Source organism: Haplochromis burtoni, unplaced genomic scaffold (assembly GCF_018398535.1).
Source record: "Haplochromis burtoni strain Fernald_Lab_line unplaced genomic scaffold, NCSU_Asbu1 Contig_122, whole genome shotgun sequence".
NCBI classification, from domain to species: Eukaryota; Metazoa; Chordata; class Actinopteri; order Cichliformes; family Cichlidae; genus Haplochromis; species Haplochromis burtoni.
The window spans coordinates 306,114-328,133 of record NW_024582483.1 but is presented as its reverse complement, the minus strand read 5'-3'; the positions used below and the strand labels follow the sequence as shown (position 1 = coordinate 328,133).

At 44.4% G+C, this 22,020-nt stretch overlaps 1 protein-coding gene across 2 annotated transcripts in view; it reads right to left on the bottom strand.

Annotated features, from left to right (window-relative positions):
- Window positions 1–9,175: 9,175 nt before the first annotated feature.
- Window positions 9,176–22,020, bottom strand: part of grin2ab (glutamate receptor, ionotropic, N-methyl D-aspartate 2A, b) — a 120,040-nt gene continuing 107,195 nt past the window's right edge. For both annotated transcript variants that reach the window (XM_005929316.2, XM_005929317.2), the window contains exons 14-20: window positions 21,814–22,020; window positions 20,967–21,127; window positions 18,777–18,964; window positions 17,747–17,985; window positions 15,534–15,717; window positions 13,850–14,633; window positions 9,176–13,755 (exon numbers count right to left, since the gene is read on the bottom strand). The exon at window positions 21,814–22,020 is cut by the window's right edge and continues 23 nt beyond it. In XM_005929316.2, coding sequence (XP_005929378.1) covers window positions 12,753–13,755; window positions 13,850–14,633; window positions 15,534–15,717; window positions 17,747–17,985; window positions 18,777–18,964; window positions 20,967–21,127; window positions 21,814–22,020 — 2,766 coding nt within the window. In that variant the 3' untranslated portion in view covers window positions 9,176–12,752. The remainder of the gene's footprint in view (window positions 13,756–13,849; window positions 14,634–15,533; window positions 15,718–17,746; window positions 17,986–18,776; window positions 18,965–20,966; window positions 21,128–21,813) is intronic.

Genomic DNA, 22,020 nt, shown 5'->3' with positions numbered 1-22,020 from the left:
TCGTGTCTTCATAATAATAAAAAAGTGATAATAGGACCTGCGAAACAAAAGATGTACGAGTTGATTTCCTTGAGTCATTTTTGCAGCACACAGAGTTCTGTAATGTATTAAAAATGAAGCCAGTGAAAAAAAGTGCTTTTAAACCTGCATTCTTTCTTCACACCGGTGATTGAACTGGAGGCTACCAAACGCGTTTTCTAGGTTCATTTTGACCTTTTTTGTCTTTTGTTTTTTACAGGATGTTTTTATCATGGACTAAATCACTATTAAATAATGGACCTTAATAACAGAGGATAGAAAAGCTTTCTTACCACTCCACAAAAGGTTTGTGTGAAGGGCTTATTCAACAAACACATTGCCAACAACACGACTTTTTGTCATTGTCCCATGAAATATCACATTAACTGAAGTTTTACTTTGTACCGCTATTTTAAGAAGAGCTCATGATCACCATCGAGCTATTTTGCTGCTCACTTGTCCTTTGACAAATTGACAAAAATGACATCACCATCATGTCTGTGTGTGAGTACGGATCTAGATCCAGAAGGCGATCCACTTAGCTGAGTATAATGACTGAAAACTATATATAATTAGTAAGAGGATTTGAATATTTATGGTGCCTTTGTGAAAGGTAAGGTGATGTCCATATAAGTGACTCCACAGCAACAGAGCTGCAGGGGATGAAAAATGGAACTGCAATTCCTCTAGTGGCCACTTGAAGCTTGATCCAAAAGTGAGTCAGTCCCCCAACACTTCCACGTTAAATTGTCCAACTCTAGAGAAGAAATTACGGAGCCCCGCAAAGGACATGGGAGAAAAAAAAAATTAAGACGGACTTTTGCGAGATATCGCAAAACAAACTCGGAATGTCGCAAAAGTTTTAGCCACGTTCTTCGGAGGCCGCTAGCTCGAAGCCGACCGGGAGGTCGAGGCACGATGCGACGGGAGAGCGGTGTTCCTCCCGGCTGTAGTAGGTCTCGACCTCCCGTTAGCTTCGAGATGGTGGGTGTCAGATCTCCGAAAACGTCGCAGCACTTTTGCAAATGTGTGTTGTCTTGTAAACCGAGCAGCTATTTGACGTTTACACAACTACATTCACGCCTCAAAATATCTTAAAAGTTTATTTTGTGACCCAGAAAGAGTAATATTACAACTACGTAGCTGCCGCCATTGTTGGAATTCAACTTTTGCGAGATCTCGCAAAAGTTTTGCGTAAAGTTTTGCATTTGCGTAAAGTTTTGCGGGATCCCGAGTTTGTTTTGCGAGATCTCGCAAAAGTTTTGCGTGATCCCGAGTTTGTTTTGTCCCTTGCGGGGCTCCGTAAGAAATAAACATTTTTACAGCTTGGTGCATAAAATAAGTTTAAGCCTCTTTCCCTCTTCATATAGCTTCCCCCCCCCCCCCCCCACAGGCTTAACATTTGTATTATTAGGGGTCTGACTGACAGCTAGATGCCAGCTATAGCTGTCTGCTAGCAGCTAATGTCTTAGCACTGGACCCTCTCATCCCAATACGATTACTTCTCACTGTAAAAGACCAACAAGACAGCAACCCAAATGTTAAAACTATGACGCCTCACAAAGGGGCTTCACATACTAGTGGGTGACATCACAATGGCTCCTTCACTCTCTGGCCCAACACACAGTTGTTCCTTTGTTTGCTTATTTTTTGTCTTTCATGTAAACCCAGTGTCATAATCTTTTTTTAAAAAATCTGTGTTGGTGTCAGTTTTCTTATCTAACTGTTAAATTCTTCCCTTAAAATCCTTAAATAGAATGAGTAGTAAAGGTATTTTCAATAGTCAAACTGCAGAAAACTTGTTTTTTTGTGCATTTTTACTAATTTGCATTATTGATTATAATCTTTGGCTGGTGTTCACAATAACAAAGCACTTATTATGTTGCTTTGTTGGCAGCATGTTTTCTAGTTATCTACATTTCTGCATCCAGGACCTACAGCATTTGTACACCTGGTACTGTATCGTGCCTTTTTGGCATCTTTCAGATCATGATTTGATGCCACATCAAAGTCGAGACGCTGCCCTCATCCCCATCTCACCGAGCAAACTCAGATTAAGTGACAGAAAGATTTCTCTCCGTCAGGGTGACAAAATATTGCTAAAACTTTTATTTTTTTCCCCCACCAAGCAGATGACACGAACAATAAATATTATTGCTGATGGTCATGTTGATCTCTCACAAGGTCAGCCATGTCGTAAACAGGAGTGTTTGAAGAGATGTTAGATGAATTACAGGCTGGACTCTGACAAATGACTGTGTCACTGAACTAATGAGTAAAGCAGCATGACATAAAATGAATGCTTCAAATGAAAAAGCGCCTCCAAAATGTTAAGACATGTTGTACATTCTATTAACACATATGCACAAACTGTCCTTGTTCAGGGGTGGAAGAGGAGGTGGGTGATGCAGAGGGGACGATGCCCAGCGGCAAGCACTTTCCCCCCCGGGGAGGGTTGAGTGCTTCTCTCTCTCCCGCCTGGAGCTTCATCATTTATAGACGAGACAAAATAAAACAAACACAACAAAACGGCGTGAAGTCTGGGAGCTGTGGCTCTCACAGATACACACTCTCACGCGTTGAGAGGCTAGCAGAGATGCACACGGAGCAGAGTTTTGTCCAATTCCTTGTTCCTGCCTCCCAGCATCCCTCAGCCAGCAGCAGTCAGGTGGAAACCTTCTATTAGAGTACCAACAATGCCACACACTGCGCACGTGTGCAACCGGCTGTATGTAACATTAATGGTGTGATTAGCCAGGTTATTGAAGCTAAATTTACTCTAAATGCTCTGTGTCTATTTTTGCACCTGGAAGCGCCCTGATTAGCATACAGCTATTAGCATAAGCATAGCGTGGTAGGTACTCTTTCTGTGTGTGAGTGAGAGAGAAGGAGGAGGTGAGACAGGGACTAGTTGTCATCAGTCATGAGTGACACCGCTTCACACAGTGCTTATTTCAGATTTATAGCTTCCTACCAAAGAGGCCATGTTGCTTTTGTTGCTCAAACTGAGCTGACTGACAGAGACTGTGGTGTCATTCAGACATCAGCTGTCAGTGTTCAGTAAAGCCAGTAGAAAGTCCACATCAAAGATGTGAAAGGAGTCGTTTATCCCGGACATTAAATAGTAAAGGCATTCAGTATTGGACAGTAAGCTTGGAGAATTTGCAAAGACTCAGATTTAAAAACAAAAACAAACAAACAAACAAACAAACAAAAACACTAGTCAAATCTGCTGATCCAGAGAAATTGTCCCAGCAGCAAATATGGCGAGCCCAATTAAATTAGTAAGAAGATACCATTCAATATCACTACTAACCACAACATACAGTCTTGGATCAAATTCTTTCTCTGTAGTGTGCCAGTGAAGCTTCAGTTAGATCTCTAGGTATGTTTTAGTATGTTTTATGTACACTCATGTGAAAAAGAGTGAAGCTTTGAAAGGGCTCTGTGTGGTCCAGTGGAAAAAGTAAGCACACAATTACTTGTTTGGGGGGATTGACAGGAGAAGGTCCCTTTTCCCTAAAAAGATCATGGCTGTACAGTTTAGGATTGCAAAGTTGCATCTCAACAAACCACAAGAGTTCTGGAACAATGTTCTTTGGACAGATGAGACCAATGTGGCCACAGCTCCACGGGACCTGGGAACATTGATCAACCATAAACTCCTCTGTGTACCAAAGTATTCTAGAGTCAAATGTGAGGACGTCTGTCCAACAGCTAAAACTTGGCCCAAACGGGGTTATGTAGCAGGACAATGATCCCAACAGCAGCTAATCTACAACAGAATATCTGAATAAGAAATTGAATGAAACAATGTGTTACAATGATCCAGTCAATATCTAGACCTAAGCCTGATTGAAATGGTGTGGTGGGACCTTAAGAGAGCTGTCTGTAAATCATGTGAGGGACAGATGAAGTCATACAGAACACAAATGTATAGTTATTGCTGTTAAAGGCGGTTTTATAAGCTACTGAGTCATGGGATTCACTTAGTTTTTCACATTGTTGTGCTGTCTGTCCAGTTACCCATGCATGCTAAATACCAGAGTTACCATAATCACTTGTTTTTCAGTTAAAAGTAGGGTTCAGATCAAGCACCGTGAAAGTTCAAGATATCAGTGCTTTCATCAGCCAAAGTTAAAACCAGACGCACTGTTATACTGAACGAGAACCTTTAAACACTGCTTACTGTTGATTGGTTAACAATAGAGTTATTTTCAGACTGTTAGTTGGCTGACTTTGAAGACATTTGTTAGAGCTGATTTTTTAATATGGAGTCTGTAAAGAGTGAGAAGCGGTTACATAAGAAGGCTGCATCTTGAATTGTCACATAATGGGAACGCTAAGTGAAAAACGCAGGAATATTTCCACAGCATTAACATCCCCTGGTTTTCAGCTTTGGCACCAACTTTTACAGAGATTCTGCTCTTATGTGTGTTGTTTTCAACAGCAACCAGTTGCTATGTAAAAATGCTGTAAGAAATCACTGTGTACCAATCACAAAACCTAGTCAGCAACTACTCAGTGAGCACTTCATATCTGATGACCAGCAGATAGAGCCTTTTTAAATGAGTTATTATTCAACTGTTAAGCCTTAAAGAATATTTACTGACTATAAGATACAACTAGTTATTAAGAGAGAACCACAATGATTTCAAACATCAATGTCTTTGTAGGTCTCATAAGCTGCTCGGTGATTGCAGTGTCTCAGGTGAGTCTGACTCAAATGAAAATAAAAAAAGTCTGGAGGTGTGGAGCTAGAAAGAAGCGGGACCTCTGTATCTACTGCAGGCTGAGCTTCTGAGTTGCGTTACAGGTAATGTAGGCGGCAGGTTTTGACAGGGAAGATGAATGTGTGGAATTATAAAACGTAGTCTCTGACTCTGTATTGATTTTGATCCCTTTCACAGATGTAATGCTGAAAAAAGGGATTTCGAGAAACACAGCCGCGCTGTCAATCAAACGTCATCTGTCAGCTTCACTGAACCCGTCCTAAAGTCGACCTTTGCAGTCGTGAAAGGAGCAGCCCGGCTCCGATCCAGACATCCAGAAAGAAAAAGTCCTCCTTTGACTATTCAAGTCCCAAAGGCAAAACTCCAAATCCAAAACTGCCCATCCCTCCCACCCTGCCTCCCCCTGCTGCACCGATGACTTTGACGGTAAAATGCTGTCAATCCCCATCAGATCGGCACGAGAACGGCCTGTGAATGTCGACATAGGGAAAAAACTGAAACTTCTCCTGCCTCTCTCCTCAAGCTCATGATATCAAGGGAAAGTGGGAAAACATTTTCACACTGAAACACTCGCTCACTCGCACACAAAGTGAGCGCTGACCGCTGGAGGCTGAGAATAGATGTTCCAAGTTTTGATGCAGTTGATGCAACTATTATTTCTCCCATTTTTTTCCTGCTCTCCTCTCCCCTGCTTCATGTTACACCTATCTCGTCTTCTCTCCCTCCCCCTCCTCCTCTGCCGCTCGCTCTCATTCCTCTCTATTCATCTCCTCACTCTCTCTCTCACTCTCCTTCCTCCCCTTTCCTCTCCTCTGACTAGGCTCAACTCACTCCAGTATTTTTAGTATTAGTGAGTAGGCGTCGCCAGGTCCTTATGAATTTTCATGGGTTTGTTTAGTGTGTAGGCTGACATGCTGCTCTCTCTCTCTCTCACACACACACACAATCAGAGCAGTTTAAGAACACAAGAGTGCATGCTAACACACGTGTTAAGTGAGTAGGCTGACTGCTGGTTAATGAGGATGTTTGGAGTCTAGGGAAGAGCCAACAGCCTACAGCGGCCCTGTCAAAGTCTGCACTATCACCCTCATCGTCCTCCATCATCCTCTTCTCTCTGACTTATTCCTCTTGTTTTCCTTCTGACTCCTCTCCAGCCGGGGGCTTGCTCAGATGGAGACGTTCTTAATCCAGGAAATTAATTATCTTCATTTATCTGCTTCATCTCACACCCCTAGAGAGTGGCTATATGTGGGAGAAGGCCCAGTCAGATGTGTGTGTGTGTGTTTGTGTGTGTAGCCCTGGGATTATGTCTGTGTATCCGCAGGAATATCCACATTTAAGAGTGCGTTGTAAGTTACTGCAGGCGGGCAATGATCATATATATTCTGCCCCTGTGTGTTACAGTAATTACATTACAGCCTGACATGTGGGGTGGCTCCATTCTATTAATTAAATAAGAGGAAGAGGCTCGAGTCTGAGAGTGTGTGTTGTTGCTCTGTCCATTAGATACGAGCATATGGATCACGTCAGGAAGAATTAGGCCGTTGTGGTCCTCGCACTTAGACTTGGAAGAAGCACACACACACACACACACACACACACACACTTGTGCACAATTATACATTCATGTGGGCCAGTGCAGATGCTCTGTGGTGTGTTTTGTGATGTTTCCTCCACACAAAGACATCTCAAAGAAAGTCTGGATGGCTGCAGCGGGAGTCCTCATGTCTTTGTTCTCTGCTCTCGTCCTTTTTTCCTCTGGCTGCAGCTGGTCTGTGGCTTGTGACAGATCCTCCAGCCTCGGTGTGTGCCGATTTGCAGCACACATAGAATTGTGCGTGCGCGATTGTGTATCTACGTGCTCTTGCCTGCTCCCCTCTCCTGTCCCACTTCAACCCAGATTAGAGCGTCCGTCTCCTGAGGGAGACAAAAATATAAAAATAAAGCTTTTTACCAGAACACTGATCTGAACACACACGTATATATACACATATCGTGCGCGCAGACACACACACACACCAGGGGTGCATTATGAAAGCCTACAGAGAGAGGGACAGAGAGCTCTTTTGCAGCAGAATCCAAAAAGCCCTTTTCTCTGAGTAGTCAGTAAACTGCAGAGATGGAAGGAGATACATACAGAAGCAGACAGAGAGGCCCAGTCTGACGGGGCATATGAGTTATACTAAATGTCTCATGTTGCCAGGTTTCTTTATCCTCCTCCAGCATAACCTGCTTTATCTATCGCACATTAATAAGTCAGTGGGTAGTTTTGGAGAGCAGGAATTTTTCCAAGTACAAATGTTGGAGGTAGTTTCTGTTTCTATAGTGCCGAAACTGGGAATCATCATATTGCAGCTATTAGATTTAGTGAGGGTTTTTTTGTGGCTCATACTGCTTATATACAGTGGTGCTGAATACAGATATTTTTTTGTAAAGAAAACATGAAGGAGAGTTAGCAGAGTCACTGCTTTATGATGCCTCGTTGTTGCGCTTATGAGAGCAAAGTGTTGGAAAAAACACTCAAAGGGGCAGAATGGAGGACAGCAGAGAAAAGCAAACCAGTGAGCTATGTAATTGAATTAACACATAACAGTAATAATGATAATACACACACAATGGGACTGCAGTGAAGTGGATACAGGAATCCTGCGTTTTTGTCTTCACTGGAGTGTTTTTTCTTCTTCAGTGACACAGATGATAGAGGCAAGTCATACATTATGGCTTTGCAAATTGTACTGCAGTATCTTTGTATCATGATATCATCGCTGTCACTGGAAACCTGTCATGATAGCAGCGATAGTGATAGATGCGTTACACTGTGATTGCCACCTCTCGATGCTTTTGGTACTTTGATTGGATGAACGCAAGTGTCGGTTGTGATCACGTTTCATTTTTTGATAATGCACACTGCTTTTCTAAATTCAGTAATCACATTACAGCTATGATTGTGTCTTTTTTGATGTATTTTTTTTCATTAGGTCATTAGGTAGGGGTTTGTGTCAGCATGTAAGACTGAATAATGTAACGAGCAGTGTATCAAAATACTTTCTCCAGGGAGTAATTAAGTACTGCCCTTTTTAAAAATGTAACAAATGATGTTTTATATATTGCTTTTACCAAGAAGCCTTTCATACTGAGGGTAAACAGGGAGAAGTTAATCAAAACTAGACTCATAATCAAAGGGAACAGGCTTTAAGGAGTGATGACAGCAAGTTTGAACATTTTGGTGCAGATCATCATCAATGTGTACGGAGAAAGGCAGGAGAGGTACAGCAGTGAGTGTCTACAACCATCTGTAAAATATGGTGGAGGCTCTGTTGTGGTTTGAAGCTACAGTTTAGTCAGTGGTGTTTGGGATCTTGTCAAAATGGATAGAATTATGAACACAAATATATTGACAGATTTTGATCCACAAAGCAACAGCATCTGGAAAGCATCTGATTGGCAACAGCTTCATTAAAATCATACCTGGATAGAAAAACAATGGAGCACTGTCAGTCATTGATTGGCCTCCCCAGAGCCCAGACCTCAGCTTTATTAAAGCGGTGTGGGATAATCTTGACAGAGAACAGAACAAAAGGCAGCCAACATTCAAAATAAGAGCTTTGATTGTCCCTGTAAAAGCCTGGAGAACTATTCCTGGAGACTACTGATAGAAATGAGAAGAAAGCTACGAGTTCAGGCTATTTTGCCTTCCATACTGTATTTCCATGTACATTTTCAGATGTTTCCAAATCTATAGGTGTGAATGTGTGAATAATTGTCTGACTGTATGTGTTAGCCCTGCAGCAGGTTGGCAACCTGTCTAAGGTGCACTCCACCTTATCCTATAACAGCTGGGACAGGCTCCAGCCCCTACCCCCCTGTGACCCTGAAGTGGAAAAGAATGGATGGATAGTCATAGAGCTTATTTTTGTGAGGATACAAAAGAAGATGGAAAAAGATGACTGGCTTTTTGTAAATGGAGCTTAGGCAAACCCAACTTAGGGGACTGGCCCACAAAAAGAAAATGTCTATAGGACCACTCTCAGCCCCAAAAAACAGGGTTCGAAGAAGTTTCAGAATTTCTTGCAAAGATTGGGAAGGTGAATTCCTTTGTCAGTTACAAGGACTGTGAAAGGTTGTCTCTGGGCCAAAATCACATAATAAAGAAAATGAAGACATTGAAATAGGATTACAAGACAATAAAGCATCAAAACAAGAAGATACCACCTGATGGTTGGCCATTACATCGCCTCAGAGTTCCTATTAGCCCTGCTAATGCAGACAGTAGAAATGCCAGGAAGGTTCCTGGTTCTCTGGATCTGTTTAGTCTAAAAGTGGCTAATGAATAATTGTGTTTTATTTTTCTTAAACTTCATGTTTAACACTTTAAAGATGAATTCGTTAGTGGCAGACAGAAGAACTGACACAACCCAGACAAGTAGAAAAATGTAACCTTTACTTATTTACAGATTGTACAGAGGTACTGAGTGACAAGGTAGTATTTACAACACAACTAGTAGCTTAGAAACCCCTGAACTTATACACAAGTGAGATACACGGCAGGGAGACCCACAGGACTACACACCAACACACTCTGTCCACCTAGTACAGTGTATGTGTGTTTGTGTGTGAACACCTGGGCCAAACTGAGATCTGTACTGAGCCCCGGGAACACTAAGCGTGCTCCTCGATAGCGGCTATGTGGGAGCCAGCCGGGTGCCTTACCGCTGACATCATGGGGCCAGGAGCCAGGAAGTGTAACCATCCAGGCCTCTGACCAAGACATGGAAGGGAACGTGTTGGTTCGTGTAGTCCAGTAGGTCTAACTCAGGGAGAACTTAGGTGTTGCAGCAAAATATGTACCACCAGAAACACGAGCACGTCATGCAATTTGAAAAATCTGAAAGTAAAACCAAAAGGTTGGTGTAAAAACCTGTGATGGTGGACATACAAAAACGCATACCTCATGCTCGCTTAATCACAACGGTACAGACGCAACATGTGTGTGTGTGTGTGTGCCTAGCTGTATTTGTGTTGTATGAGTAAGAGCCAGGTCAGAAGGTTACGTGTGGGACGAAGGGAAGAGAGTCCAGAAAAGCACACACACACACACACACACCACAAACAACCTGTAAATACACACATCCTCTGTCTTATATAAATGCCTGCACGGTGTAAAACACACACGCACACAGACACACTCACACTCGCTCACAGGTAAAACAGCACAGACTTGTAGTGGAACTACGTGGGTGGGAGGGGGTTTTTGTATTAACCACACAGGCTGGACGATCATTATTCATTGAGTGTGAATCACATGACCCAGCTACGTGCAGCTAGTTAACAGGCATAGTTAACTAGTCATTAACCCAGCAGTGACGACTGTACAGTGAGGTCCCAACCAGCAACACACCAGAGGGGAAAAATAAAGAAATAAATGAAAAAAAAACCAAAAAAAAACCCAAAAGCAAACAAAATCACGATAATCTAAACCATGCCAGTCTTTTTTTGTTTTTAAGAAGCAGAATTAAAAAGCCACGTTGTTATTGAAATGAATTCAACACTTAATACCATTCAAATCAAACAAATGAAATCAGTTTCTAACATTTAAAACAAAGATTTTCTCTGTACAGAAGTATAATATTGCAACCTGATATTGTGCATATAACTCACACATCAAACCTGTTAAGATTACCAAAAGAGGGGCAGCGTTCACCGTTCAAAGGTGCTGTTTTTTGTTCAAACTCTCTCGCATTCTTTGCAGCCAATATATATATTAGATATATGTGAGCGTGGTTTGCCTGTGTGTATGTGTGCGCGTATGAGAGAGAGAATAGAGCATAGAAAGAAAGAGAATAGACAGACGCTCAGCTAATGGGATATCAAGTCCTTTTTCCATCAAAATCCTTGTGTTAAAAAATAAATTAATTAATAAATTTAAAAAACAAATCAGTGCCCTTACTCAGTAGATTATGGATTTCTAGAACACTCATACACACATTGCCAGCTTGTTGAGTGTGTCTGTGTGCGTGTGTGTGTCTGTGTGTGCGCGAGTGTTGCCTCTGTAACGAGTCACTTTGCAAACTCTCTGCGTTGCCACGTGACTCTCAGTGCTGAAACACAGCGCCGTGTTCTCGCCAACACAAGAGCCACACAAGTACCAGCTTACTCTGACGCGCGTCCAGGAGCATTCATTAGATGAGTAAATCTGCAACAGCGATACACTCAGCCTCTAAATTCACTACGGAGACATTAAAACCGGCTCCTTTGCTTGACATAGAAAGTTATTAGAAAAAAAGCACTGGGATCCTACGAGAGCCGAACGAGTTCTCACAGCTACTGATGTTAAGTGATTTCCAGCAAAATGTTGAGTTTTTTTTCTTTTTTCTTTTTTAAAAACACCACGACTGAACTTTAATCTTCTCATACTCGGTCTAGTCTACAGGAGGAAGCAGGGGGAGTGAAAAAAGAAGAATCGAGGAGGAAACCTGGTTAAGGAGAGGGATGGAGGAAAAGGATCAGTGGGAGGGGGCAGGGCGAGGGGATGGAGCGCGGGTAAAAGTTCAAAAAGAGAAAGATTTCAAGTTTGTGTTGTGTATACTGTATGCATGATGCTGTACCCCATTATCTAACACTGTAAAACGTCCGACCTCACAATGGAACGGTGCCCTAAACCCCAATGCCAAAGAAGAAATTAAGAGAAAAGAAAAAACATCTATTCAGCGAATGACTGAGAATATTCATATTTTTCAGTATAAAAGTGTTTTTGGTCAAACGTCTTGTGTAGGTGGCAGGGTATAAAATCTACAAAGTGCACAAAATGAAGCTATCTTGTAGCCTCGACACACACACCCAACCCTACACTACTATCCTAGACTACTGCGTATGTGTATGTGTGTGTGTCTGCATGTATGGATGTGTGCATATATGACCCTGTATAGGAGTTTAACTGTAACACAGGGCAGTAGGAAGCATGCAGTATGACCTGAAGGCTAGCTAAGAGAGGAAGCAAGGATGCTATACTGTATGTCTCTAGATCGATAAAACACTAGAACACACACCCTCATCCTGAGAGGCTTTTAACTGGTGGCCGCGTTCGGACCACTTTTTGGAATGTTCAATTATCTGACATCAACAGTGACAAACAGTCTGTGGTTCCCCCCCCCCCCTGTAACAACAGACAGCACGTGTGTGTGTTCGAGTGTTTGTACGTCTGCGGGCGGGCGCCGATACACTTCTCAGACCTGTTTCCTGACCAGCTGCCCGCTGCCCGGTCCGGTCTGTTACATAGATAGTGGTTTCCATTCAAGTCAAGGATTACTCTAAGTGAAGTTTACTACTCTTTAAGCCATGCTGGCAGTGCAGTTTGGAGGCTCAGACAACATACGGGTTGACTGGAAATCATAGTGCAACAGGAGAGTCCTAGAGAGGGGGTGGGTGTGTTTAGGTTAAATATGCGTGTGTGTGTGTAATCTCAGAAAGAAAGGGGTTTCTTGTGTGTCCCCTTTATCTCCAAGAGGCTGGTGAGAGGGCGTGACAGGTCGGCTCGTCTTCCAAACACTTCATCACAAGTTCCCTTACGTCCCACTGCTGGCGTTAAGAAACCGTGTACAGTGTCCCTCGTATTCCACAGGATGTCGATCCGTCTTGTCGGACAAATTGTCAGTTCGTGCCTCGTTGCTCGCGGCTCGAGGCTGGTACACACACTGACACTCATACACACACACACACACACTCTCTTCATCTTGTATTGTGCCTCCAGCTGTCCCTGTGGCCCTCCCATCTCTGACCTATGGAGGGTGTGGTAAAGAAAACAATGATTTATTTACTCGCTGTTAACCTTTTTAGTCCCGAGCTTCCCGCTTTTCACCCGTGTGTGCGTGTCTGTCTGTGTGTGTGTTTCTTGTGCATGTGCTTAGAATCAGAGCTGCCTCGTCCGGTCACACACACCTCTTTCTTTGCATGCGTGCGTGTTAGTGTGTTTCAGTGAGACTTTTAGTGTGCTGTGTGTGACTCTCAGACGTCAGACTCGATGCTGGGCATGCGGCGGTAGAGCCGGGGTCGGTTGCCGCCCGCGCTCGAGGCTCGCGGCGCTGTCACATAGCTCATTGGCTGCGAGGCAGCAGGTGGGACCATGTAGGCCACAACGGGAGGCTCCTGCGGAGGGTAGAACACCTGTTGGTCGACCTGGCCGCCATGCTGGTTGAAGTGATGGTTGCCATGGTTACCCAGGGTAAGTGACACAGGCATTCGCTGCTTATAGAGCTCATGGGCGGAATTTCTCTGTGGCATTCGTGTTGTAGCCTGGGAGGCGGGATCGCGTTGTGCCGTGCCCGGCGCCGACTGTAGGAAGGGGTTGTGGGATGGGCGGTCGGGGAAGAGGCTCTTCGAGCGCCGCGGCAGAGGCATCGGGGTGTCCAAACTGTGGTGGTGGGAGGGTGAGGGAGAGGGGGGGCTGCGGCTGCTCAGCGGACGATCAGAGCGCATTGTGAGAACATTAGCATAGGCCCCCTCATCCAGGGTCAGCTCCCTCTCCCTATCTCTGTCAGGCAGACTCAGCCCCCGCATGTGGGGGTGGGCCTGCGACTGCCGCTCGGGAATGCCGTCCGGAAGCACATTCTCGTAAGAGTGCTGGCGACTCAGCTGGAGGTGCTGGGCCGAAGAGGAGGTGGGGAGAGGGGACGGGGAGGAAGGGGTGGGCTCAAAGTGGCTGACAAGCCCGTCCCCCTCACCCACCAGGCCCAGCTCGCTCTGGGGAAGGTAGTGCGTGAACATGTCCGCGCTGTGTGGGTGAGGGTGTGAGTGGGAGTAGTGCGAGTGCAGGTGGTCTTCACTGATGTCATACAAATTCCCCAGGTGGGCGCAGGCATCGCAGCGAGCTTGTGGCGAGCGAACAGTGTAGAGGCCAGAGTAGCCGCTCAGCTTGGTGAGGCAGGAGCGACAGTGGCCGGGCCTGACACTTTGCGTCCCTGGACCTGCGCTTGGAGCTTCGAATGAACCTCCGACCTTCTCTTTCACACTAGAGGGAGAGAAGACGCAGCTGATTATACACAAAGAGACAAAACAAGCACCTTAAACGGGGCTTTATGTGCGATTAATGCTAAATAAAATACCTGCTGTGAGTGTAGGTGCTGTATTTCTTATCCTTCAGAGAGTGCAGGTCGGCCTCAGCGCTGTGACTGTGGTGTAGGAGGCTGGCGCTCAGCTGCAAAATGGGTGCGTCTGACTGGTGGGAGAGTGTGTGCGGGTATGTGCTGTCAGGTGGAAACAGGTCAGGGGGGTAAGGGTGCTCATCACTTCCCCCCTGGCTGTCTCGCTGGTATGGGGGAGCGGACTGGAGACTGGCCTGGTCTGAATCAATGGAGTAGATCTTGGATGCTCCACCTCCACCGCCTGCTCCTCCACCGCCCCCACCCCTCTTCCTCAGTTGATTGATTGGCTTAAATCCGCCCCTTGCTGCCATGGAGTCAGAATCTTTGTGTGACGGTGGCCGACTGGAGCACTCCGAGAGGTCCGAGTGCTGTGGGTCCTCGGGTAGGTAGCGCTGGCTCTTCATTTGTGGCGGTCCGGGCCCAGATGCAGGGGCGGGGCTGTGGCCTGGAGATACGACGCTCGGCTGAGTCTTCAGCGTCTCGACACTTTTCTTCCACAAGGCTCGGGGCTTTGATGCAGTGAGGGCCGCCCCGGTGAGGCGGGTCTGGCCGTTGTCATCTGTGATTGACAGCTGGGGCTTGTTGGGGCTGGTCTGGTGGGGTGGAGCTTTTTGTTGCCCAGGAAATGGCGCAGCATTATTGAGGAGGTTTTTGTGCCTCCCGGACAATGACAGGAAGCCCTGTGGACCCGCAGCGTTGCTATAGAGACCAGGACCCTTCTGAGGCAGAGTATGGAGGGAGTTACCTAGGAGACAAGGAGAGATGCACCTTAGACAGAAGATACAAAAGATGGACGATTGGTTGGATGCTCAGCCAGGTCAGCTGATACATCATCTACTGCCTCGACATGCAATGCGTGGCATCTAATGCATTTCTAATCACGAGGAACGCGTGGACATGACAGTCAGCAAGGTGAAAGTAGTCACCTTTACTCACGCATACACAAAATGTAAAGAAACGGCAGCTGCTATGTGAACGATCTTATTACAGGTGACACGGCTTCCTGATTTGCGCTGGCGCAATATATTAGTTTTGAGCTCAGAGCTCAGAAAATACAGTTAGTAGAACCCCTCTATGGTTTAGAAATGCCCTTGTTCTTCCAATTAAAGCTTTTATTTAATATAACATGAACCTGATCAGAAGATCTGCAAATGATGATTAATGATTCATGACATCATCATAAATTATGATTCATTTTTAACTGAATAACTGTGTAGGAAAACAGAGGCCCGTTGCCAGCAACAGTGTGTGAATTGCTTATTGCGTTGCCTAATGCAAGTTTATTAAGTTAGACAGCAAACTGATCGTGTTAGCCCGGCTGAAAACTGTTGATTTAAGGAGCAATAAATTGGATCAGTCATCGGTTCGTCTCCAAATGCCCCCCAAACAAGAACACTTTCTTCTGAAACTTGTCTACACCAGGCCATATAACAGTCGGTTTCACTCTTCAAAACCAGCACATAAACGCTTGGATGATTCTTTCAGTTGACGACCTTTAAGGCACCTCAACCGCTCATTGTTATTTATCATCAATGATTCCAACAACCACTAACAACATCTAACCAATGCCATTTAAAATGATAAAATAGACTTGTCTTTAAGAAGTAAGGACATTTCCAAGTGACCCTCTGAGTGTACTGAGTACCTTTCCCTGACATCATGTCTATGATGCTGGGCTGCACAACGACTGTGTTGCGTTTGGGAGAAGGCAAAGCGATGGACTTGGCAGACTTGAGCAGGTGCAGCATGTTGGCTTGAGGACTGAAGTCCAGCTCTGGTGCCTTCTTCTTCATATCTATATGAACGCCGTGGATACAGCTCCATATACCCTGAGAGGAGACGAGGAGAGGAAATTAATGGAAGAAAAGGAAAGGAAATGAGAGCCGGAGAGGAGGGAGATAGGAGAGATAATAGAGAGTTAGTGTAATTCACAACCCAGTGACTTCACAAAAAAAGTTCAGACAATCCCCGAGACTAATTTCCTTGTGAGGTAAATTAGCAGAGACCTCTGCATCCTCTCTCCAGTGCGTTTACTGCAAACCTTAACCTCATTTTGTTTTTGTAATGTGGCTAGAAGAGATAATCACCACTTTTTTAGATGAACTGCTTTCTGAGGCGCCTAGAAAATTAAATTTAGGTGATGATGTCACTGGAGGGGGCCTTTGAGTGCAAGGAGATGTTCTTCCTAGAGCCACTTAACCTCCAGCATCGCTGCTCTAACAGCATGTGCACGCCAAGAAACACACACAGTCACACAGACACACACACACACAGGACTCTTTTTGTAAAACACTTAATGTGTGAAATGCTGCTCGTCTGGAATAAAAGCCCTGCCTAACACAGAGACATGACATATGAATAATGAAATAGTGGTCTGTCCGTGTGTGCCCATTTTGTTTTTTGGGTGTGTATTTGTGTGTGCGTGTGCATATATCAATGTGTACCCCTGTTTGGTCAAACCTGTCCCTCATCTCACTCCACCTGCGAATGTGTTGCCATTTTTAGAAGAGAGCCAGCGACGCACCGAACGTCAGAATATTCGATATCGAATGCCATCAGCCTATCAGCAAACAGGATGACATTTAGCAGTGGTGAAACTGGGAGAATATCTTTGTTCTTTCACTATATTTTTTAACTTTCACGTGTGAGAGAGAAGGGCGTTGTGTGTATGTAAATGAACTCGCGTCCGCGTTCTCATCCTCTTAGTTGTCTGATTCCTCTATCCTGTCGTCCGTGCGCGCAGCAGTAAATTCATCTCTGCCTCAGCTGGGCTCCATTATCACACTGCCCCTCCTTCCTTTTTAATCACACACACGTGCAAAAACATTATTGTATCCTAACAGTAACAACTGTTTGTGTTTGAGACAGTTTCAGACAGCTGAATCACAGCAACACACACAGGCCCGTAGATTTATGTGAGTTTCTGATTCATCTGTTAGAAAAGTCCTTTCTGCACATCCCTGTGTGTATTTTCGATGCCCCGGAATAAGCATAAAGATTAGGCAAATTACAGAATGGATTAAAATTTAGATGCTTTGTCTGAGAGGAAATTTTTCACAACAAGACAGCAGCAAACTAATCATTTCTTAAAATTTACTGTGCTGTTTGAATTATTGCTCTTAGGCACCACAAACGCTCTCCACCGGCCCTCACAGCCGCAATAATGTGCTGAGTTGTTTTTCTCTGTTATTTCTCTGCTTCGGCCTGAAATAATCTACAAATATAGTTATGTTTGTTTCTCTTGCAGATTCTCTGTATGTTTAGCCCGCTCTTTCTCTTTATCGGATTTTCTTTGAGAGAACTCTGTTAGCCGGCTGTGCTGTTAAACATCAATAACATTATGAGACACTCACAGCCCTCATCCCATTATTGATATAGGAAAATCCAGTGCTTTCTTGCAGTCTGAATGAGCGTTGTACATCAGTTGTTATACCCTATAGGGCCCTGTTTTATCACTAAGTGCCATTCACTGCTATGAATTCTAACAGCAGCTATCTATTCCTCAGTCACACTAGAGTAAAAGAGGACGGAGACATCCTTGTGACTTGGAAAACTGGCGATTGCATTGCATTGAATATTTTCACATTTGGCAGCCAATTGCACATAGTTGAGGTGACCAACTCGTCAAAGTCTGTTTGAACTGACTGTGAGTGGTTGCAGACTCGGCCCCTGTCTGTGAAACAATCAAAGGCAACAAGACTGCAAGTCCATGCTTCAAAAATGCTGGCAATGCTCCAGTGTGACTGAAGCATTAAAGTCCTGCGTGAGATTTTGAAAACTAGGAACCAAAACTTCCTGCTATGAAAACGTGGGTTCCTGTGCACGCTTCCAGGTGTGTGATGATTTCCTCTTTCTTACCCTGCTGATAGTGAAGAGAATGCCCGGCCTTCCAGAGCAGACACCAGTGAAGCAGTATCTCAGTCTCCAGTAGAAAAGGTGCTCCGAGATGAAGGTGAGGATGGAGAGGCCCATGGCCGTGGCCAGCATGTAGAAGACCCCTGCCATGTTGTCCACATCCAGCTGACTGGACATTACCTCATTCTTCTCATTGTGGCAGATCCCAGTCAGCCACTGAGCTTCCAGCTCCTCCATCTCACCTGTTGCAAAGATGAATGTGAAGGGTTAACACTGGAGGGGAAAAAAGAACAACGTGAGGAATGAAGGCAAAGGAATTTGAGACGTAAGGAGAAAAAGTGAACGAGGTGATGGGTGGCAGAGGGCAAGAAAGGGATGTGGTGGGAAAAGAGGCATATGAGGCGAGATGGGGAGAAGGGAGGAGGGGCGAGAGGTGAAGTGGTAAATAGATCGTAATGGAAAGGAGACAGGAGGCGGAGTGGAAAAAAGAGGTTGTAGGAGGAGGGCGAAGAATTGATAGTGATGGAGTGATAAGGAAAGATGGGAGGAATTATTATCAAACTGAGTGTGTCTGAGAACGCGTGTGCTTGAGCACGAGGGTGTTTGCCCTGAATAAAATGGCCGTGTGTGAAGCGAAGCGCTTTAGTGGTTTCAGCAGTTTGATTTCTGTCCGACTGATTCTCTTTCTTCCATTCGCACCATCTCACAGCTTATTATACAGAACAATCTGGAGGAGTAAACATAACAGGACACGGTGGGCACACACACACACACACGCACACACACACACACACACACGCACACACGCATGCGCGCACACAAACCCGGAGAGTAATGATGATGAAATGGTGTGTTAAGACTAGCCCTTGATAGCTTTCTGACAGAGGGAGGGAGGAGGGAGGCTGAGTGTTGGAGGGAGAGGGGTAAAGGAGGAGAAAGCTGAGCGATGGCACAACTGAGCAAAGTCCTCCAACAACTTAGAGACTTTCAATTTCAGTACAGTGTGTGACTGAGATGGCTCTCCACGGCTTACCGTCTCCTATGATGCTCAGTATGGCCAGGTCAACCAGGCGTTTCCAGTAGGATCCTTTCTGCAGGGCAATGCCATAACCTGTAGTGGCAAAGATATAACCACTGCCGATGGTCACCAGCTTACACCCATCATCTCTCCCCGCCATGTAGTTCAACACCGCCGCATCGTAGATGAAAGCATCCAGCTTCCTGTAAGTAGTATACAATATACTTATTAAGCACTAACAGATTGAAGCCAGAATATAAAACGACAATCAGGACCTGGAGCTCGGTTTGGGTGAAGTCCCATTAGCTGATCATTGTGTCCAAGTTAGATGAAAGTCTCACCAATAACGTTGGAAGAGTAATGCTTTTTGTGAATTGTGGGCAGATGATGGATGTCTCACAGTGGCAGACACCTCACAGTTCCTTTGGCCAGATGAGCTAAAAAAAGAGTTTACTAATACTTGTACAAACTTTTACTTCACCGACAGTCAAACTGGCTCAGTTTTTTACTGTGAACTAAATTATTAATAATAATATTTAATGTTCTTAATTAAAATTGCAAGATTTTGAACGTGAGCCATTTTCACCTTCTGAAAGTGTTTGAGATCCACTGATTTAATAGAAAGCTAAAGCCAGTTAGCTTTACATATTACAGAATCTGTAGTCTTTAGGCTTCCTTTTTTAAACTAATATTGTGCTAATTATTCAGCTTTTGATATCATTTGGTGTAGTGTTCATAACATTTGGTGGAGTCAGGACAGCTGTTTTTGCTCTAAGCTAACTGGCAGTTAGCTTAAACTCTTACATTTAGAAATCAAAGTGGCATCACTCTTGTTAAAAAGTCAGAAAGAAAACGAATAGGGGTACTTCCAAAATGCTCAGTTGTACAATAGCTGTAACAATTGGTTAGTAGTAACTGAAGTTACTATTTTTATAGTTTTTGTATGAACTTTTGCCTTTTTCTCATAAAACCAAGAAAAACGTACCTCTCCAGGGATTAACCCCCCCCCCCCATTTCAGTGAAAAACAAATACAAGAAGGAAAGATAATTTTGTGTAACTGATATTTTTCACATACAGGCTTGTACTCTTCAGTTTTTAGATCTTGTTTTTGCACTGACACTATGGGCTGCTAGCTAAGAGGCCACAGTTTGTGTCTGATACTAGCCCAGATGTGAGCCTGATACATCTGAACTCAGCAAAGGAAAAAAATAGACAGAATAGAGCCTGATGAATGATTGACCAAATACAAGGCAACAAGGACCCTCTATCATCATCCCATATAACAGAAGAAGCCTGCACTTAACTTCATTTTGGTTTTATATAATAGAATGAGTATACCTTGGGGCTAGACATGTGCATAAATATAAGTTAAACTTTGGATGTAAATGCGCATATACTGTATGAAATGAATACATGGGCGATCTGTTGTTGCTGAGAGTTGCTGCTCCACAGATAATTTTAAACTAATATTCACTTGTGTAACTGTGCACAGCACTGGAAAACAATATAAATTAATTAAAGGATAGAGAGCGTCCTGAATGTGCGTCACAGACCATTTCATGACTGGACTGAAATTTTAACTCAGACTCCCAAGTGTTTATATTTTTCTCTGTCAAAACAACATTTTTTTTTGCCTAATAAGTTAGCAAAATACTGATGATGCTGCTGAACGTCTTCATTATACAGTTTTGATGCTGTATAAACAAAGCCTAGTGTATTAAAAAACAAACCTTATTTCTTTCATATGCAGTATCAATAAAGTAATTATTACGGAACAAGAAAACCAAAGAAATGAAAATTATTTCTGGAGAAAGATCAAAGCCTGCAAAACTAATGAACAAATAAGAGCACTGTAGCCATCCTTCTATTTAGTGTGTGTTTAGATGGAAGAATAAAGGTAGCGAACTCCAGAACAAATTACACTCTCCCTGTTTTGGCAGCTCGTTCTTTCCAGCAGCAACAAGACTCTATAATGAGCACTTGCAGACAATGTCAGTGACAGAAACACTCAGCACAGTTACTGCAGCATTTTAGCATAAGCTACTGTTTAGCCCCATGGGGTCGAGTTCCTGCATGATGCAATGACTCTTTTTGTGTTTGTTTTCACATGTTCTTAAGTATATGTGGTGTTTGCCAACAGAATGACCGCCTCAGGTATAAAGAATCTTTCCTTGATGTGAGTTGGCTTGACAAGTTAACAGTACCCGGTCTTGAGGCTGACTAGTGCATCCACGACGCCGGTCTGATGGTATTTGGTCATGTACTGATGCATATCTGGGTAGTTCTTCCTGATGTTGCGCTCGGTGCTCCCGTTTGGAACCGTCCCGAACCGAAATGGAGGGGAATAAGAGTACGGGCTCTGGAACTGCAGTGAGGAAAAATAAGTACAGCGAAATAGTGACATATTGTTCAAAGGGGGTAAAGACAGCGTGAGACAGGAGCACAAAGAGGGAAAGAGAAACTTTAAAACAGAAAGGCTCAGAGATGAAGAGCAGTGGTGAGAGACAGCAGGAAGACAAAGTAGGAGTGAAAAAATTGGGGGGGGGGTCGAGAGTAGGAGTCGGAGCTAAAGTGTGAAAACGAAGGAGAGGGAGAGGAGAGAGGAGGAAGAGTGGAAAGTGACAAGAAGAGACAGAGGAGGAAGGAGGTGGGAGAGACAGTGGAGTGGACTCATCAGTCATCATCATTGTGTGTCCAGTCTAGCGTAAGACTGGCTGGGGTTCTGCTGACACTGCCAGCCCCTGGAAACTACACACACACACTCATACACATCCAAATACAAACACACACGGCTTTGATCTATGCAGCTTGTGTGTGTGTGTGTATGTGTGTGTGTGTGTGTGTGTGCCTGTAGGTCTGCTGTGCTGGCAGTGTTAGTGTGGTGACAGCTACGGCCAGAGGGTTTGGGCTGTTGAAGCCCAAGGGCGCTCCCTAGAGAGTCCTGTCTGGCTGCAGGGCTGGCATCCATTACAAGAGCAACCCTGACTGTGAATGTGTGTGTGTGTGTGCGCGTGTGTGTTTACATGTCCATTTGTGTGTGTTTAACCCCACCTTCTTGTCAGAGAGTCCAGTGACTTGGTCCACAAACTCTTCTTGGATCATGAAAGCAGCCAGGTTGGCAGTATAGGAGGCCAGGAAGATGACAGCAAAGAAGGCCCACACCGAGACAATGAACTTACTGGTGGTGCCCCTCGGGTTCTGCACAGGCACAGAGTTGTTGAACACCAGACCCCACAGCAGCCATATGGCCTTACCAAT